Here is a 19,810-nt window from a genome sequence, read left to right as displayed (position 1 = left end):
ATAAAGGTAAAATTAAGCAACTGAGGAAACGGCGCAGAACAGTGCACAACAGTTTCAGAAACTGATACAGCAACTACAGAGAAAATTCAGAGGTGCTGGAAACAATTTTTCGCCACAAATTAGTAGCGTTCATTAAAACTAACCCCCAAAAGCTCTAGCATCACTTAAAGAGAACTAGACGGGCGAGAACAAGAATAAAAGTAAATGGTGCAGTTAGTACCTATGCAAGCTCGAACCCAACGAGTTTTGTTATTGATTTTCCGTGGTTTCCTTTCGGATATCTAAGGGATATCAACCACTAAAGTTTCTGTCCCGGTAAGCGGCCGACTGGTCATGCGAGAAGGTGTGGTGGCATTTCTACTTAGTCTTGATACGAAGAAGCGTGTAGGCCCTGGGAGTGTTCCGAATGCTTTTCTGAGGTGATATACCGAGCAGATGGCGGGGTATGAACCAATATTTTTAAGTTATCCTTAACAGCAAGTGACATATCAGACGATTGGGGTACAGCTCGTTCAATTTCGATTTTTAGAAAGTGTGAGTGCTTATCAGCTTACAGCTGTCGACCTGTATCTCTTACGAGCGCCCGTTATAAATTATTAGAACATGTAGTTGTGTGATATATACAATAGGTTTTGACAAACCAAAAAACCTTGTCAGATTTTCAACATGGCTTTAGCAATGAGACGTCCACTGTTTTTCTTTTGTCCACAATGCTGGAATTTTAGCGAGTACTCGATGGTGCCGGAAAGATGGATGCCTTGTTTTTGGACTGTTGTAATGCAATCGACAAGGTGCCTAGCGATTAGTTGTACAAACTGGAATCCATCGGGACTCCTTTCAGAATTGCTCAGTGGATCAACCCGTACCTTAGAAACAGGCGCTATTATATTGAAATTAGATATGCTTCAGATGTGCTTGCTGTTAGTATCGGAGTTCCCAGGGCAGTGTGTTCGGCCCGGTGCTGTTGTTAATATGTGTTAACGATTTGGGTGATATATTCGATCAAGAAGCATGCATAAGATTCTTCGCAGAAAACTGCGTTACTTGTCAAGAAATATCAACTAAATGTTACGATATTATTCTGTAGCAATCCTTGTACGGATTAGTGATTTGCGTCTGCATTGGAGCAAGCAGTTAAATAGGGAGAAAACTCACAAAGAAAACTCACAGAGAAACTCATAAAGAAAGACTCATAGGATTACATAGAAAAACGGAACACCGAAAGAATTTATTTACAGATTAGCGAACTGTCCTATTGCATAAGTTGACAAGTGCAGTTATCCAAGCGTTACGGGAAGCACTAAAATTACGTGCGCTGCACATGTTCTTGATACGAAAACATCGGTGTCAGGAAAGCTATGGGGCTCTGAAAGAAAACTGAAAGATGCACCTATGAATACAAAAGTGGCATCCTATAACGTTTGTAAAATATCGAAGCGTGAATACGCCTCAGTGGTGTGGGACGCACATTTCAGTTAAGGCAAAATACAATAGAGTGTGTTCAGAGGAAAGCTGCGCGGTTGATTTGTGGCAAGTACAAAACGGAAAACTCAGCAACTAGAGCAGTTCATCGCTGGGCAGTTATTAATTACGCATGGGTGTATTCTTCCTAAAAATATGCCTCGAGTGGTCAGACGCGTCGCAATGTTGCGCCTATTCGCGGGCTTCTTTCACGCTCGAAAAAACTTTCCTCTAGCACGTATTGAGCAACAGAAACTTGCATCGGCTGTTTTTCATGTTGCTCTCCAATTTTCTCAGTGACGCTTTCCATCTAAATATAATATTTCAGCAGTTGATTATTTAATAAAGGATAATTTTGGGAATTAGACAGAATGCGAAAAATAATCTAAGCATACCCAAGCGACGATAAACATTACCTTGGTTTTGTCCAGCCGCGTCGCTCTTTCACATTTTTTTTATCTTGGTGCATGATAGTTGGGAACGTTGTAAGCACATAAATACATGCACCAGTATCAAGACCAGCAGGTTGTTCCCGGGCTCGTCACAAAAATTTATTGCTTGTTAAATATTGTAATATTTGATTAACAATATTACTACTATGAATAATACTATTGCGATCATTGTGGCATTGAATTATTATTATTGAGTCATAGTAGAACAGGAGTCTAATCGGCCAACGGACTTTTTAGGATGTTTTCATATGCGCTGCAAGAAACGTGCAGAACTTATGCGTCTGCTCAACCCTTTCGGTCGACTGTTGCAAGCATTCTCTGATTTTATCACTGTTAATTTCTCCGCTGTATAGAAACCGTCACCCAGTAGCACTGTTCATAGCCGTGCTCTTTTTGCAAAATTGTCAGCTCAGCATTGTGTCAATACGACCTCATCAGGCAATGCCTCTGACGCTTTACAGCAACTTTGTCCAGCGGCCCAAATTGCATTTAGGCCACCATTAATAATGCTTACAACAGCATCGTTGTACATCTGCTGGCATTATTATTAATTCTTGTCTGAATAATTTACTCTTTTTCCAACCTTGTAAACCACCTGCCTTCTTTCTCTCTTTAAACCCGGCACTCAAACGGATGTCAGGAACTATCGCTCCATGCGTCTTCACTCTACCATTCCCGGTGTCTTGAATTATGTATTCACAATGTATTGTTTTGCAGCGTCTAAAATGAGATTGCTCCAAATCCACCTGAATTGCTTTCTGACGTCTCAACGACCACCATCATTATCACCTCTATGATGCTGGTTTTAGGCCGCTCACCTAAAATGAGCAAGTTGATGCTGTGTAGTGCGAGCTCAGAAAAGCGTTTGACGTAATCTGTAATCTTCTATTGCTCGAGAAGTTTGCGGAGTATGGTGTGGAAACTTCTGTTGTAGCTCTGCTACAACAGAAGTTTCCTACAACAGAACAACCTATTCTGACCTGTAACCCTAATGGTCTAACGGTTATCTAACCTGCGCATTATATGGCCTGCCCAGCACAGTCGATGACGGCAGAAGACTAGGTGGGGCGATGAAATGAAGAAATTCGCGGGCGCTATTTGAAATCGATTGGCGCTGGAGTGGGGTAATTGGTGATTGCAGGGAGAGGCCTTCGTCCTGCATTGGACATAAATGGGCTAATGATGATGTTGATGATGATGATGATGATGATGGATTGGCCTCTTAAACAGGTCCTGTTTCGTGGGCGCCAATGATCAATCTCCGTTTGTTATTGCGGCATCTAGTGGAGTGCCCAAGCTTTTTCAATTGTCTTCCTGATTTTGGTCAGTGAGGTTTCCTCAGCACACCAAAGCATTTATTTCTTCTTTATATTGACGACATCAAAATAATAAAGGAGATACACAGTACTGCATAGTTTCGAGTTTTGGTGTGCGACCTATCATCGCTCTCGGAATTGTGCTATTTAAACGGGATCACTCTAAATTCATTTAAAACAAAAATTGTTTCGCATTCGAGCACAACCGAGATATCCTGTTTCCTTATTTTCTTCCTGGTCGGGTGTTGGCGAAAGCCAAGGTAGTTGAAGTAAGAAATAGTGGTGCACTTTTTAGAGAACCTGAAGCATATGTATCCACTCCAAGCAGGTAGCAACACGACACCTGGGCGCTCTACGGTTCAGTCGGCAGATTTACAAGACGTTTCCGCACCCCACTTCCCCCTCCTTAAGTTATACATATCCTCGTGTCTCCCATTACTTGAATGTTCCTCAGTGGTGTGGAATGGCACAAGCAATTCGACGAGCATAATAACTGAGCGGCGGCAGAACCATTCGTGGGTATATACAAGCACCGTTTTCCGACCTCGCGCATGAAGAACAGTTCAAGTTTGAATAATTATCCTACACTTGCGTCTTTGTGTGCATATATGGTCCTACCAACGTTCTCTTTTCGTTCAGATTGATTATTTGAATTATTAGATGCACGCATCTATTAACTTGTGTTGAACTACGGGTTCCACATAAGACTACGACGGAACATACACCCTTCCACATTTCTGCCTATTTGAGTAGATACTCGTCCCTCCACGGAATGCAAGATCTATACAACAGTCATTTTCTCATCTTTATAAAGTTTCAATACGTTTTGTCTTCTTTCTATTAGCAACCCTTACCTTTATGTGTCGCACTTCTTTCTAGCTGCACTCCTCTCCGGTCTTTCCATAGTTTTTCCCTCCTTGCTTATCTGTGTTCTGTTTGAGAACTGAGCATTGGTGTTGTATTGTTCCTCATTCTGTAGCTGTTGTTCCAGTGTTTTCCTTTTTTTCATCCATTTTTATCACACAGCTTTTAGTTGCAGTTTATTTACATTTCTGCTTTATTGTCTTGTTTTTTGGAAATTAAAAGCTTGCCTTTATACTTTCAACGTTTTCCTCGTTATCCCGTTTTCAGGCATGTGTCACAGTAATTGGGAGTTAAAATAAAGACAACACCAAAACAGTTTATGAGTTTCGCAGCTGAGCTTATTTATTTTCATCAGTTCTGAATGCTTTCCAAAGCCTTGCCCATCTTCATAAATCGCTGGGCTGCTCGCATGATGACATCAAGAAACAGCCTGATAAAGTTCCCCCGACTCTCAGAGTCTTCCAATGCATAGCCACTCATAACTCTGCTTAACAACTTCGACATGATCTGGGCTACCTTTTCGCTGATGTTCTTCTTGGCGTCCTCAGCAGCTTTCTTGAAGTGGCCCTTGGCATCCTCGTAGGCGCCTTTTACTGTTACCTTAACATTTTCAGTCGCGTTCTTCAAAGCGTCCTTTGTTTTCTGCCACAGAGCACGAAGAAAGTACTCATCGCTCTGAAAAACGAAAGCGCGTAGGTATTAAAAGTTGAAATACGGCGAATCGTTGCGTAAATGTTAGTTACAATTCTTTCCGTCTCTTTTTAACATCAATGTTTTTGAAAACCAAGAGTTTCCCATTTACTGAAGGCAACTGTGCTTAACACGTGAGAATATCAACATTTGGCTCGCGTTTAAAATATGTGCTTACATAACTCTAAAAATCTATAAAGTGTGTACCGAGTGTATACTTTTGCTATAAAAAATACTTATTTTCATTTTATTATGACACATGGTAAAGAAAATTCGGTGGTGCTTTTTTAGCAGCTTGTAAATTTGTCTAATTTTCTATGTTGGAAATTATGAAAGACATAAAGCCTCCCCATGTTAACTGATCAAATATCATGGAAGCACACAGTATGCGTTATGGGAGGCGCTGCACATGTTGTTCGCAGTGTAAAAACTGCAGGATTACAAATATAATGAAGTACGCATGAACTATGCGTGTGCAATAGAAGGCACAACTTGCATTATATAAATAAATGAAACAGAGACGCGAACCTTCCGAGAGCGAGCTTCTTTTTACCTACCTCTACAGCCAAAATTATTTCATCAGTGATCTTTTTCACACGTCCATAGTACAGCCCTCACACATTTCTGTAAAACCAGGTGAGCAGCTCGTATTTTTCTTGATGGAACTGAGCGGCCCAGTAAGAGAACAGTGCGATATAATAGAACTGGCGGAACGAACAACCCAGGTTTGTGATGTGTTACTTTTTATTAAGCGAACAGGACCGCAAGGGCATGCCTATTTTGGATTCTGTGGAGGTTGAATTATGATTGTTTGTATGCACACCAGATTATGAGACTTATCAAACTGCTGTGTTCTTCAATTTCGCCGTAAATATATCGTGTGTCAAGCCATGTTCAAGGCCGCATGCGTACGGGAGACTCCGGAACCACGATGTTAGACCCATTGAGACATACTTTGTCGTGTCACTTGCCGCGTTCACAAACCCGTATAACGCGGATAATTCAAGCATGTTTTTGGTGCGTTGTATTGTCTGGGCTGTATTTCTCTGACATAAGTTGGCCAGACAGCGCATAGGGTTATCTGACTGAGCTAGCGTGGATGCTCGGCTACCACAGTGAGAAGTTCGAATCGTCGAGTTTTTTTTTTTTTTTCTAAAATCCGGAAACTCGAACTCACCTCCCCCGTTACATTGCATCTCCAGTCTTTGAGTGGCGCCTGACGCCAGCAAAAACGCCGAGAGCACGTGGAGCTACAGTGATCCAGGTACTACAAAATTAGGAAGACCCACTAAACTACAACAAGACATTCCCTCACCAAAACAGGAACTGGCCTTCCTGGTGCAGTATTCGGCCACCCCCTCCCCCTCCCCCAAATGACTCCTTCAATTACCCGATTGCCCTCATTCGCCAGCAGCTGTGGAACAGCTGACCAAGGCGGCGGTCGGACCTGTAACGCCGCAGAGGGTGCTAAGAATCTCCGAACCTGGACAGGCCGCCATTGGAAACTGACCCTTGAAAGGTTTAAGACCCGACGCTAGCCTAGACCTGAAGCTAGCCTAGCAGTACTCTTTGACGAAGTATCAGGCAGCGTTTGGGATATCATTGGGATTAGTGAGGTTGGAAGAACTGGTGCTGACAGTGCTGACAAATGGCAATGTCTTCATAAAGGACAACGATATTAGAAGCAGGTTGGAGTAGGATTCGTAATCCATAAGGACATAGGGGGTAACATTGACGTATTCTACGGCATTACTGAGAGGGCAGCACTAGTCGTAATAACGCTGAATAGAATGCATCGAATAAAGGTAGTACAAACCTAGGCTCCTACCCTCAGTCACGACGATGAAGAAATAGAACAATTTTATGACGATGTTCAATTGACGAATGGAGAAGTGCAAACTCAGCATAGTTTAGTCATGGGCGACTTGAATGCAAAAGTGGGGAAAAAGGAGGCTGGTGAAAAAGCGATTGGCAACTACGGCGGCGATTCGAGGATCACTCCATGAGAGATGTTAGCAGAATTCGCGGAAAGAACTAAGCTGCGAATAATGACCACCTTCTTCAGGAAGCGTTGGAATAAAATGTAGACCTGCAAAAACCCTAATGGTCAAACAACAAATGAAAATGAATTCATACTTTCTCCCAATCCCAGCATAGTGCCGGATGTAGAAGTATGTAGGTAGGGTAAAATGCCGTGATCATAGGTGAGTGAGGGCTAGGATTCACCTCACTTTCAAGACAAAAAGGGTAAAATTGGTCGATCAGAAACAGGCCAACCTAGACGCAGTATGGGGTAAAAGTATACCAATTCAGGTTCGCACTTGCAAACAAATATCCATCCTGAGAACAGAAACATGAAGCTGAGATAGATGCACTGGATGAAACGGTAACTAGGCTGGCTTCAGAAGCAGCATTGACAACAGAAATTAAGCAACCAAGGCAACCAGTAGGCAAGTGCTCCCTAGTAACGAAGGACCTAATAACGAAACGACAAATAATGAGTGTCCAACTCAAGTGATAAGACAGAATTGGCGGAACTGTCAAAATTGATCAACAAGGTGAAAATAAGTGATATTCGAAAATATAACGTGAGAAAGACTGAAGAAGCCGTAAAATGTAGGCACAGCCTCCAGTCTGTGACAAAAATCTTGGCGTAGGACAAACCAAGATGTGTGCACTGACAGATGAGCAGGGTAATATCATTAGTTATCTCGAAGATATAGTAAAAGCAACCGAAAAATTCTATACTGAACTCTACAGTACCCAGAGTAGTCAGGATACCTCCATTAGAAACAGTGATGAACAGGATACAAAAGCTCCTCCTATAACTAACGATTAGGTCATAACGGCCTTGGTGGGCATGAAATGTGGAACAGTGGCCGGAGAAGATGAATAACAGTTCATTTAATCAAAGATAGAAGAGTCATAAAGCTTCGAAAACTAGCGACTCTTGATACGAAGTGTCTATCGACTGCAAGGGTCCAAGAAAACTGGAAGAATGCGAAGATTATACTAACCCACAAACAGGGAGACGTTAAAGAAGTGAAAAAGTATAGCTCCTTCAGCCTACTTCCAATATTAAATAAAATATACAACAAGATAATTTCCAATAGTATAAGTGGAAAACTGGACTCTACAATAGATCACATTCATGTAATATATCAGGTAATCGAGAAATCCACAGAGAACAATCAGCCTCTCTATATGGCTTTCATAGATTACGAAAAGGCATTTGATTCTGTACTGATACCAGCAGTCATAGAAGCATAAAGTAATCAAGGAGCACAGGCCGCTTACGTAGATATTTGGGAAAATATGTACAGAGATTCTACAGCTGCCTCAATTGTGCACAAGTAAGAAGATATCTACGAAGAAAGAGGTCACACAAGAAGACACATATCTCCAATGCTATTCACTGCGTTCCTGGAAGCAGTATTGATGCTAATAAACTGGGGAGGCTTAGGAGTAGCGATCGACAGCAAATATCCCAGCAACGCTCGGTTTTCAGACGACATTTTTCCGTTAAGAAACACTATAGAGACGAGTTACAGCAAATGATTGAGGATCTTCACATGGAGAGTGTAGGGTTGGGGTTGAAGATTAATTTGCAGACGACAAAACTAATCATGAATAGCCAGGCAAGGGAACATGAATTGAGGATCGCCAGTTATCCACAAGATTATGTAAAGGAGTATGTTTACCTATGTCAATTAATAACAGGGAACCTGACCATGACAAGAAAATTCAGAGAATAAAATTGGAATCGAGCGCATACGGCAAAGTGAGTCAGCTCCTGGCTACAACTTTCCATTATCATTGGAAAGGAAGGTGTACTACCAGTGCTCATATATTTGGAAGAAACTTGTAGACTGGAAAAGAAGGTTGAGAACAAGTTAAGGACCACACAAAGGACGACGGAACGAAGAATGCTAGGCCTAATGTTAAGAGACAGAAAGAGAGCCGTGTGGATCCGAGAGAAAATGGGAATATATGATATAATTGACGTTAGGAGAAAGAAATGGAGTTGAGCAGGTGATTTAATGCGTACGTAAGAAAACCGATGCACCATTAGGGTTACGGAATGGGTCCCAAGAGAAGGGAAGAGCTGCCGAGTACGGCAGAAGAATAAGTGGTACGATGAAATATAGAAATTCGCCGGCTCTAGCTTGAATCGGTTGGCGCAGGAAAAGGGCAATTAGAGAGCGCAGGCAGAGGCCGTTGTCCTAAAGTGGATATTGAAGAGGCTGATTATGATTATTATTACTATTATTATTATTATTATTATTATTATTATTATTATTATGAAGAGCACAGGTCAGTTATGGACAATGCTACCTTTTTCCGAGCATATACTTGCCGATAATGCTTGAGGCAACTCCTAAAGCGTGACACTTGTTTTTTTCTCTGGTGTACTAGAGTGCCACCGCAACTTCGTGAAAGAAGTAGTCTACATATTGCAGTATGCGGGTAGAGAGACCATACTGTACCTAACATAATTTATTTAGCCTTACAAGAACGGATAGGCAGATTTCGCACAGCGAATGCACTTTCTGACTTTTCACAATACCTCTTCGTGGATATACCGCACGAGCTTCTTGACTGATCTCGTTTCCGAAACATTCAAGAACTAGTATTGCCGCATATCATTATCTGAACGCGTCAAATAGTGTCTAGTGGTGCATATTATGCTCTTCCTGAAGGTTGTCTGTTTTCTGCTCTTTGTGTTATACGAGTGCACTAATACAAATGCGTAGAGCCGTTCTTGGGCACTTCCAAAAATAAATGGAATGAAATGAAATGATGGAGTCAATAAAAGTAACTATGAAATCTGTTAACTTGTTTTAAGAAACATACGTGCAGTATCTCACAGACTTATTTGCTTAGGCAGTGAATACGCCCGCAGGCTCAACGGTGGTGTTCAATCTACGATGTCTGCGTCTTGTTTCCCGGGGTATAATTTATTCCAATGCATGCAATCAGCATAAGTATAGTCTTTGATATTAGTTTCTGTTACACGGAAGGGGCCGTCGCTAGAGTGCTGATCTGGACTTCCCCTATACCATGTATTTTTACCGCCTTCCGTAAACGGACTATTACAGCTTTTAGTAGAATAAGTGCCAGCTGTTCCTAGAAAAAATATATATTTCGCCTCCTAAATTTCACTCTGGTTTTTCTACGCACCTCAGACTTAATCTCTTCGTCCGCAGCTAGGGTCTGGGCCACTTCTCGCAGGATGTCACCCACATGAACAGCATCAAGAGCGGCACATTCGGCCGCCCTTTCGAATGTTGCGTCAAGACTAGACTCTTCCTGGGAAATTGTGTGTGCGTCCGCTGCAATCGCATAAACAGGAGTTTCTGTTAGAAGTTTGAGGGTCTCTAACAAACTATTTGTATCAAATATGTGTAGTACATTAAAACTACTACGTGTGTTGGCAAACGAGGAACATGTAAGCGACCTTTAGTTCGCCGATGGTATTCTCGTGTAAAGTAACATGTCAGGTGACTTACTGAAAATACTGATTACCGCAAGTGGCAATCTCTAACAGTATGGTCCCTAAATATCTTCTTACGAGTTTCAGTAATATATATTATCCTGTGAAGAGAGCAAGATTTCTATATTTGTCGTTTTGTCTCTTGAAACTGTTGCCGCTTGATTACGATTAAAAATGGACAGAAATGTAATCAGCGGGCACTCTCAAGTCATACTTGGTAGCGTGATACTGACCTTGAAAGTGAAAATGAATAATCGGCGCATGCCAACACAGAAAAAAACTTTTTCATTGAAACCTACAAGGTAACAAAGGTGTTTAGCTGGTGTAAAACTTTCTTTGTGGGTTTATGATCGCTTCATTTACTGTTTCTTAATTTACATCGGTTCAATTATGTACAATGAAATTGATGCATTTAATTTACTTTGTTCATCAATGGAATAAATATTTTTACGTACCCGTAAAGGCGACGAGGACCACGAGACAAATGGCTGCCGAAAGGTGCCTCATGACTTCTGTGAGAAATGTAAAAACATTGTAGCTATCTGTCGTCTTCAAGTCTACGGTGTTATCAACCATGGCTATTCCTTCAGCACCATCTTCTCTAGCCCACAAACTTTAAAGTACAGATGTCCGTTTACTTTGAAATATAATATTATTGACCTAATTTTAACTAACTCGGCCGATATATAGTAACTTTCCACCACTGCCTCAGAGTGACTGCTTATTTACTGAGAGACTTCATTATTCTCAGATTAGTTCACTGAGAACCTAACGCTTATTGCTACCCCAAATTTTATTTTCACTTAGATTGACCGCGTCACACGTTTGACATCAAGCAAGCAGCTTTGTACAAGAAAGACTAGCGTGCTCTAAGACAATATCCTCCCGTATATTCATCTTTATTAGCTAATGTTAAAGGAAAGGGAACCGTATGTCATATCAAATTCCATGGCATTTCCTAATTGTAAACGCGAATGGTCCTCACATTACGAAGGCAACTGAAGCACGGTAAGTGTAAGTCTACTTACCAAAATCAGGAGCCCCAGGGTATTTCTCAGCTTGTATCGACCGAAATGTGAATAAGCTGCGTTAACGCTGCGGCTTTTATACCTTGGAATATTGATTAACCATTTTTTTGTCCTTTTTCAAGGGATATGTTCCTCGCACAGGATAAATGGTCGTGGAAATGCACGTGTAGAGACCTAGATACCACAGTTATCTCGTGTGTGCCCGTTAAAGCTATTGTTCATTGCATATATTGGCGTGACTCACGAGATAATTTGCATGCAGTGCACTACAATGTCAGATACAGCCTATAATTGAATGATTGTTCGCCTCAGGTCTCGCAGGATCGCACAATGCTTTGGAGCTTGTTAATATGCAATGAGATCAATGTCGTTGAGTGACGTAATTGAGGGGTAATGAAGGTGTAATCGTACAATCAAAGGAGGTCCCGCGGGAAATTAGGATTCCTGAGTTTGTTGCTGACCGGACATAGCGATCCACGGGTAATCTGCAACAAGGCCCCTCTCGTTGATGTCCGCTTCTTGCGGCTGACTAGTTGTTACTTTTGTATTTCTTATAGCAAGGTTTTCAACAACGAGTTGAATTCTCTTCTCCTCAGCGAAAACTTCATACAGTCTAGTAAGGCACTGCTTTTCTGGGATAAACTTGGGGCAAACGAAAATCACTTCAGGTATACGTGACACATCAATGGCAACGGTCTTTTGCGAAAGAATTACGGTCAGCCTGTTCTCGCCATAAGAAACAAAGATGATTGAGAACGTACTTATATCCACCAGCCTCTATTTTTACTAGTACAATTTAGCAGAATGAAGGGCATTTTCATAAACTCGTCTAGAGTGGATGCGCTCTTTGCGAATATTTCCTCACCTCTTACTGTTCATTATTAGAATATGCAAGTTTCTCGTGCACAAGAAGAAAAAGTTTGTGCAAAGAGCGATGGAACGAAGAATTTTAGCCATAACGTTAAGAGAAAAGAAGAGAGGAGTGTGGATCAGAGAGGACACGGGAATAGCTGATATTGTAATTGACATTAACAGAGAAAATGGAGCTGGGCAGGTCATGTATTGTGTAGGTTAGAAATTTAGATAACCGGTCAACCATTAGGGTAAGAGAAAGGGTGCCAAGAGAAGGGAAGTGCAATCGAGGACGGCAGAAAAGTAGTTCGGGTATTGAAATTGAGAGATTGGCAGGCACTAGTTCCAATTGGTTCGGGCAGGACAGGGATAATTGGAGATCGCAGGGAAAGGCCTTCGTCCTGCCGTGGACATTAGAGAGGCTGATGATAATGATGACTTCTGATTGTTCAACTTTTGTGCATGCGTTATGCTACAAACATCTTGCCGGTAGTGGCGTCCATTTCTTTGCGTTTCTAGACAAACTTTTCTCTTTTATTTTCCTGTATAACTACATAATATTACTCTTTGGGAATCATACCAATCACATGCTCATCATCATCATCAGCTTGGTTACGTCCACTGCAGGGCAAAGGCCTCTCCCATACGCCTCCAACTACCCCGGTCATGTACTAATTGTGTCCATGTCGTCCCTGCAAATTTCTTAATCTCATCCGCCCACCTAACTTTCTGTCGCCCCCGGCTATGCTTCCCTTCCCTTGGAGTCCAGTCCGTAACCCTTAATGACCATCGCTTACCTTCCCTCCTCATTACATAGCCTGCCCATGCCCATTTCTTTTTCTTGATTTCAACTAAGATGTCATTAACTCGTGTTTGTTCCCTCACGCAATCTGCTGTTTTCTTATCCCTTAACGTTACACCCATCATTCTTCTTTCCATAGCTCGTTGCGTCGTCCTCAATTTAAGTAAAACCTTTTTCGTAAGCCTCCAGTTTCTGCCCCGTACGTGAGTGCTGGTAAGATACAGCTGTTATACACTTTTCTTTTGAGGTATAATGGCAACCTGCTGTTCATGATCTCAGAATGCCTGCCAAACGCACCCCAGCCCATTCTTATTCTTCTGCTTATTTCAATCTAATGATCCGGATCCGCAGTCACTACCTGCCCTAAGTAGATGTATTCCCTTACCAATTCCAGCGCCTCACTACCTATTGTAGATTGCTGTTCTTTTCCGAAACTGTTAAACATTACTTTAGTTTTCTGCAGATTAATATTTAGACCCACCCTTCTGCTTTGCCTCTCTAGGTCAGTGAGCATGCATTGCAGTTGGTCCCCTGCGTTACAAAGCAAGACAATATCATCAGCGAATCGCAAGTTACTAAGGTATTCTCCATTAATTCTTATCCCCAGTTCGTCGCAATCCAGGTCTCTGAATACCTCCTGTAAACACGCTGTGAATCGCATTGGAGAGATTGTATCTCCCCGCCTGACGCCTTTCTTTATTGGGATGTTGTTGCTTTCTTTGTGGAGGACTACGGTGGCTGTGGGGCCGTTATCAATATATTTCACGATTTTTACATATGGCTCATCTACACCATGATTTTGTAATGCCTCCATGACTCCTGAGGTTTCGACTGAATCAAACGCTTTCTCGTAATCAATGAAAGCTATATATAAGGGTTGGTTATATTCCGCACATTTCTCTATTACCTGATTGATAGTGTGAATATGGTTTATTGTTGAGTAGCCTTTACGGGATCCAGCCTGGTCCTTTTGTTGACAGAAGTGTAAGGCGTTCTTGATTCTATTTGCGATTACCTTTGTAAATACTTTGTACGCAGCGGACAGTAAGCTGATCGCTCTATAAGTTTTCAAGTCTTTGGCGTCGCCTTTCCTATGGATTAGGAATATGTTAGCGTTCTTCCAAGATTCCGGTGCACTCGAAGTCATGAGGCATTGCGTACACAGGGTGGTCAGTTTTTTTAGAACAATCTGCCCACCATCCTTCAATAAATATGCTGTTACCTGATCCTCCCCAGCTGCCTTCCCCCTTTGTATAGCTCCCAAGGCTTTCTTTACTTCTTCCGGCATTACTTGTGGGATTTGAAAGTCCTCGAGACAATTCTGTCTTCCATTATCGCCGTGGGTGCCACTGCTACTGTATAAATATCTATAGAACTCCTCAGCCACATGAACTATCTTATCCATATTAGTAATGATATTGCCGGCTTTGCCGCTTAACGCATACATCTGATTCTTGCCAATTCCTAGTTTATTCTTCACTGTTTTTAGGCTTCCTCCGTTCCTCAGAGCATGTTCAATTCTGTCCATATTATACTTCCTTATGACAGCTGTCTTACGCTTGTTGATTAACTTCTAGCAGTAAAGTTAGACGTTTTCATACATTGGCGTTTCTTGATCAGATCATGATCAGGTCTAACGGAGTTACAACCGACTTCTGTTGCACACTGCTTAATGATGCCCATAAGACTGTCGTTCATTGTTTCAACACTAAGGTCCTCCTCCTGAGGTAAAGCCGAATACCGGTTCTGTAGCTTGATCCGGAATTCCTCTATTTTCCCTCTTACCGCGAACTCATTGATCACCTTCTTATGTGCCAGTTTCTTCCGTTCCCTGCCCAAGTCTAGGCTAATTCGAGTTCTTACCATCCTATGGTCACTGCAGCACACCTTGTCGAGCACGTCCACATCTTCTATGATGCCATGGTTAGCGCAGAGTATAAGGTCTATTTCATTTCTAGTCTCGTCATTCGGGCTCCTCCACGTCCCTTTTCGGCTATCCCGCTTGCGGAAGAAGGTATTCATTAACCGCATATTATGTTCTCCAAAGTCTACTAATCACTCTCCCCTGCTATTCCTAGTGCCTATGACATAATCCTCGACTGACACTCCACCACCCTGCTTCTTGCCTACCTTCGCATAAATGATGATGATGATAAATGATGATGACTTTACCCATTGCCGATTCCACGTCTTTATAGAAGCTTTCGACTTCGTGGTTATCATGACTGGATGTAGGGGCGCAGACCTGTACGACCTTCAATTTGTACCTCTTATTAGGTTTCACAACAAGACCTGCCACCCTCTCGTTAATGTTATAGAATACTTGTATGTTACCGGCTATATTCTTAATAATGAGGAATCCGACTCCTAGTTCTGGTCTCTCCACTAAGCCCCGGTAGCACATGGCGTGCCCGCTTTTTAGCACTGTATATTCTTCATTTGTCCTCCTATCTTCACTGAGCCCTATTATATCGCATTTACTGCCCTCTAATTCTTCAATAGCCCTGCTAGACTAGCCTCACTAGATAACGTTCTAGCGTTAAACGTTTCCAGGTTCAGATTCCAATGACGGCCTGTCCGGATCCAGGCATTCTTAGCACCCTCTGCTGCGTCACAGGTCTGACTGCCACCGTGTCCATACAGGTCACAGGTCTCACCGCCGCCGTGGCTTCGCAGTTGCTGGGGACTGAGGGCCGGGGTTTGATTGTTCTATTCATATAGGAGGTTGCGGCGAAGTACTGCACCAGGGTGGCCAATCCTGCTCTGGTGAGGGAGTGCGTTACCGGTTCTGGTCACCGGGATCAGGCCGCACTCCAGGCCTGTTTATGCAATTTTATCAACACGCGGATTTTTTATACCAGTGGAAAATGGTGCGACACCGGGATTCGAACCACGGTCCTCTTGAACGTGGGGCGGATGCAAAGAAGACGTTTGATCGTTGTTGCTAACATAATATAAATTATGGGGTTTTACGTGCCAAAACCACTTTCTGATTACGAGGCACGCCGTAGTGGAGGTCTCCGGAAATTTTGACCTCCTGGGGTTCATTAACGTGCACCTAAATCTAAATACACGGGTGTTTTAGCATTTTGCCCCCATCGAAATGCGACCGCCGTGGCCGGGATTCGATCCCGCGACCTCGTGCTCAGCAGCCTAACACCATAGCCACTGAGCAACCACGGCGGGTTCTAACATAAAATTATCTGTCAAGATAATGCCTGCGAAGGAGATTGACCACAGACAAGTCAACCCCAAACTATTTACCCTTAAGAGGAAGCTTTAGCTCGGGCCCAACTCCGACGCGGCCTATTCAAATACATGTAAAAACGCAAAAACGTTTTGATGAGATAACCCCTGGACAGATTTTGATGAAATTTGTTGCATTTGAAAGACAAAGTTAAATTCTAGTGACTGTTGAAAGCGGAATTTCAATTTAGGGCTTGAATTTTCTTAAAACAATTTTCAAATATTTGACCGTTTGAAAAAAATAGAGGCACGAAGTTTACAAATTTATAGCTCTGCATCAAGAACTGATATCGCGGTTCTGTAAACGGCATCCATTAGATCATTCAAAGCGGACAAATGCAATTTGTCATTTTACATCTTACGTGAATTTGTTGCGTTGGTTACAACGGTTTTGCAAAAGTTGTATTTCCCTAGGAATACATTTTTTATATTCATCTGTGACATATCAATTTTGTCCGCTTTAGATGTACTATTAGATGCAATTCACAGAATTGTATTATCATCTTTAGTGGTTGAGTTACAGAGTTGTAAACTTGATAGTTTCGTTTTTAGAAAATTTTCAATTTTCACCAATTTTTAATAAAAAATTGACGACCTAATTCAAAAATTCGAAACCAACAGTCACTAGATTTTAAGTTTTTCTTTTAAATGCAGCAAACCCCGTCAAATTTGGCGCAGTGGTTGCCGAGAAAAACGAATTCTCCTTTTACATGTATTTAGATAGGAGCACCCGAGCTAAAGCTTCCTCTTAACAAGAGACACTGAACGGTTGTCTACGTCCTATGTTTTCATGAAATCGCAGTGCATGTCATAAACCTGCTTCTTCTTAAATACCGGCACGGAGGTCTACGCTACAAAACTTCCGAGATTTGTGATAATGGAGTGGCCAGCGTGAAAATCCTTGCTGTTTCAGAATAAATTAGTTCTTTCCAGTAACAACCATGTTACGAATAAGGTGAAAAATCTCTGACGTGCCATAATGGAGAGAAATGGGAAAATAATTCGAGTCATCAATTTTACTGCCGTGCATAAATAAAGAAATTATGCGCAAATTTCCATGTGTGCAGAAAAGTCATGTCTTGTTTATTGCGACAGTTATGATGGAGTTACATGGGGAGAGTATTGCAACAATACGTCCCCGAGTTTTGATAGAACAGCCGGACCGATCTGCCATGATTACATAAATTAGGACATTATACAAAAACAGCAAAAATGTACTTTTGTGCGCACATGAAAAATAATGATTCGCATGTTTATTATGTGTAATAAGAAATTCGATACACGAGGTCATGGTGATGCTAATTATTGATGAACCTGAAGATTAAGCAAATTAATCAATTAATCTTCTATTACAAAGTATATCTTCGTTTGTTAGCTTATTCCTAATTACTTGCTCCATCCCCATCCTTCTATGGAAGGATATGTGTTTTACCTTTTTTTTTTTCCTTGTGTTTTCCACTTCTCTTTACTGTATCCTTCTTGTGTGTGAGCGCGCTCTCTACTTGTAACGTAGTTGATTCATTGTTGTTTAGCATTCGCTCCTTTACATGTTATTTCATTACTGTTTCCCCCCCCCTCCTTATGTAATGCCCTGTTAAGCGTACTTAAGGGTTAATAAATGATGATGATGATGATTATGATGGTGATGATGATGAAAAGGGTGCGAACAAGCTTAATAAGAACACATATTGGCGAGCATAATCAATCCGACATAAGAGATAAAACTCGCTTCCTTGTTAGTAATATCAGTTACCTATAGAAAACAAAGGTACACAGCAAAGTGACATAAAAATATTGACCGCTGATTAAAAAATTAAGATAAGTCGGTTCATTTCTCAACGTAATATTTCTTGTTTTGCTCGAAGAATGCCTGAACTTTGGGTGGTGATATTAATTATAAAGCCAATGCATTCCTTATTGTAAGCTATAGAAGACGATTGTGAAGTTGCCGTAATTTGTACTTACGGCAGCAAAAAGATAACTGCGCAGGAAGAACCAGGCAGCGTGGTTATTATTGATGTGTTGAGAATCAGCAAATTATATGTACATGCCGTGTGTGATGAGTCTATAAGCAGATATGAATAAGTGCTGACGGAATATTTCTCGTAACTGGAGAATGTTAGGTTTAAGAAAAACTGACTTACAGGACAAATCAAATGGGCTTAAAGTCATTGGTCTCATAGCTATGACCTGAAGTTGCTGCATACGTTCACTATGAATGGAATACGTGTTAGCTAACGACGATACACAATACGAAACATGGCTATGAATATAAGCAAAATAGATCGTACGAGGTGAGGTACACAGTAAGTTCCGAGGAAGTATTCTGTAGGAGTCCACCTAGTGGACGTGTCCATTTCGTATACTGCTGAAGTGCTGATGAGCTGTGACGCCTCGCAGCTGCCCACGTGCAGCGCAGCCCCGCCCAGCCAATGAGAATATAAACAGTAGTCCTTTATTAAGGCCTTTGTTACTTGGGAGGGCTTGCCTACTGGTGGCCTTGGTGTTTTGCCTCACACGTCAATTGCTGCCTCGGAAGTTAGCCTACTTACGGTGTCATTCATTACCTCTATGTCACTTCAGTTCTCTGTTCTAAGGCTGCATATTTCTTTGCAAGTACCAGCCTGAATTTGTCTGCTTCTTCACTTACTGCGTCTAGGTTAGCTTGTTTGTTCTTGACCAATTTTACTCTTTCTCTCTTAAATTGAGGTGAATCCTAGCCCTCACTAACCTATGATCACTGCTCCCCCCCCCTGCTTTGCCCTGCCTCCCACTTCTACATCCTGCACTATACTGGGATTGGCAGAAAGCATGAAATCAATCCCATTTCTCACTTCAGCATGATGGCTTTTCCAGGTCCAGTTTCTCTCCCTACGCTTCTTGAAGAAGGTATTTACTATTCGCAGCTTATTCCTTTCTGCGAATTCTACCACCATCTCTTCTCTAGCGTTCCTAGAAACGACGCCATAGTTGTCAATTGCTTGTTCATTGGCCTGCTTATTCCGCACTTTTGCATTGAAGACGCCCATTACTATAGTATACTGTTTGCATTTTTCTCATCGCTAACTCAACATCTTCATCAAACTGAACTACTTCATATCTAGCGTGAGTGGATCTTGCAGCGTAGGCTAGTATTACTTTTATTTTATACCTCTTATTAGGTTTTTATTATGGCTACTGCTACCGCCTCATTAATGCTGTAGAATTCGTAAGTGTTGCGTGCCATGTGCCTATGGATAAGGAATCCTACCCCGTATTGCTTCTTATGTGCGAGACATCAATAGCAGAGGACATGGTCATTATTTAGCACTGTAGAAGCCACGCCCATTCTTCTAGTCTCACTAAGGCCGATGGTACCCCAAACAATGTCTGATAGTACCTACGAGAGTCCTGCTAAGCTAGCCTGACTCGAAAGAGTTTGGGTGTTAAAGGTTGACAGGATCAGTTTCCTTTGGCAGCCTGTCGGGACCCAGAAATTCTTAACACCCTCTGCTGCGCTACAGGTCTTTACAGGTCTACCGACATTTGGGCTAGTTGGCTACGCATGTCAGATCACCTCAATCGCGCACGAACGTGGACAAACTGAGGAGCAGACAACAGAAGCG

At 41.9% G+C, this 19,810-nt stretch overlaps 1 protein-coding gene across 1 annotated transcript; it reads right to left on the bottom strand.

Annotated features, from left to right (window-relative positions):
* Positions 1-4,409: 4,409 nt before the first annotated feature.
* LOC126540476 (uncharacterized) lies at positions 4,410-11,386 on the bottom strand. Its single transcript, XM_050187294.3, has 4 exons — positions 11,306-11,386; positions 10,733-10,789; positions 9,965-10,116; positions 4,410-4,768 (listed from the first exon to the last, which is right to left on the bottom strand). The coding sequence occupies exons 2-4, from the start codon at positions 10,782-10,784 to the stop codon at positions 4,445-4,447; spliced, it is 528 nt and encodes a 175-aa protein (XP_050043251.2). The 5' UTR covers positions 10,785-10,789; positions 11,306-11,386; the 3' UTR covers positions 4,410-4,444.
* Positions 11,387-19,810: the final 8,424 nt, after the last annotated feature.

The sequence above is a fragment of the Dermacentor andersoni genome, chromosome 2 (assembly GCF_023375885.2).
Source record: "Dermacentor andersoni chromosome 2, qqDerAnde1_hic_scaffold, whole genome shotgun sequence".
NCBI lineage: Eukaryota > Metazoa > Arthropoda > Arachnida > Ixodida > Ixodidae > Dermacentor > Dermacentor andersoni.
The sequence above is the reverse complement of the archived record's forward strand: the minus strand, read 5'-3'. Positions and strand labels throughout refer to the sequence as shown.

Excerpts from the sequence above, each read along its gene's own strand:
- LOC126540476 (XM_050187294.3), bottom strand. The coding sequence starts at position 10,784 with ATGAGGCACCTTTCGGCAGCCATTTGTCTCGTGGTCCTCGTCGCCTTT. Across the intron at positions 10,117-10,732 it reads GGTCCTCGTCGCCTTTACGG|CGGACGCACACACAATTTCC; the intron begins GTACGTAAAAAT and ends ATGCGATTGCAG. Across the intron at positions 4,769-9,964 it reads ACGAAGAGATTAAGTCTGAG|AGCGATGAGTACTTTCTTCG; the intron begins GTGCGTAGAAAA and ends TTCGTTTTTCAG.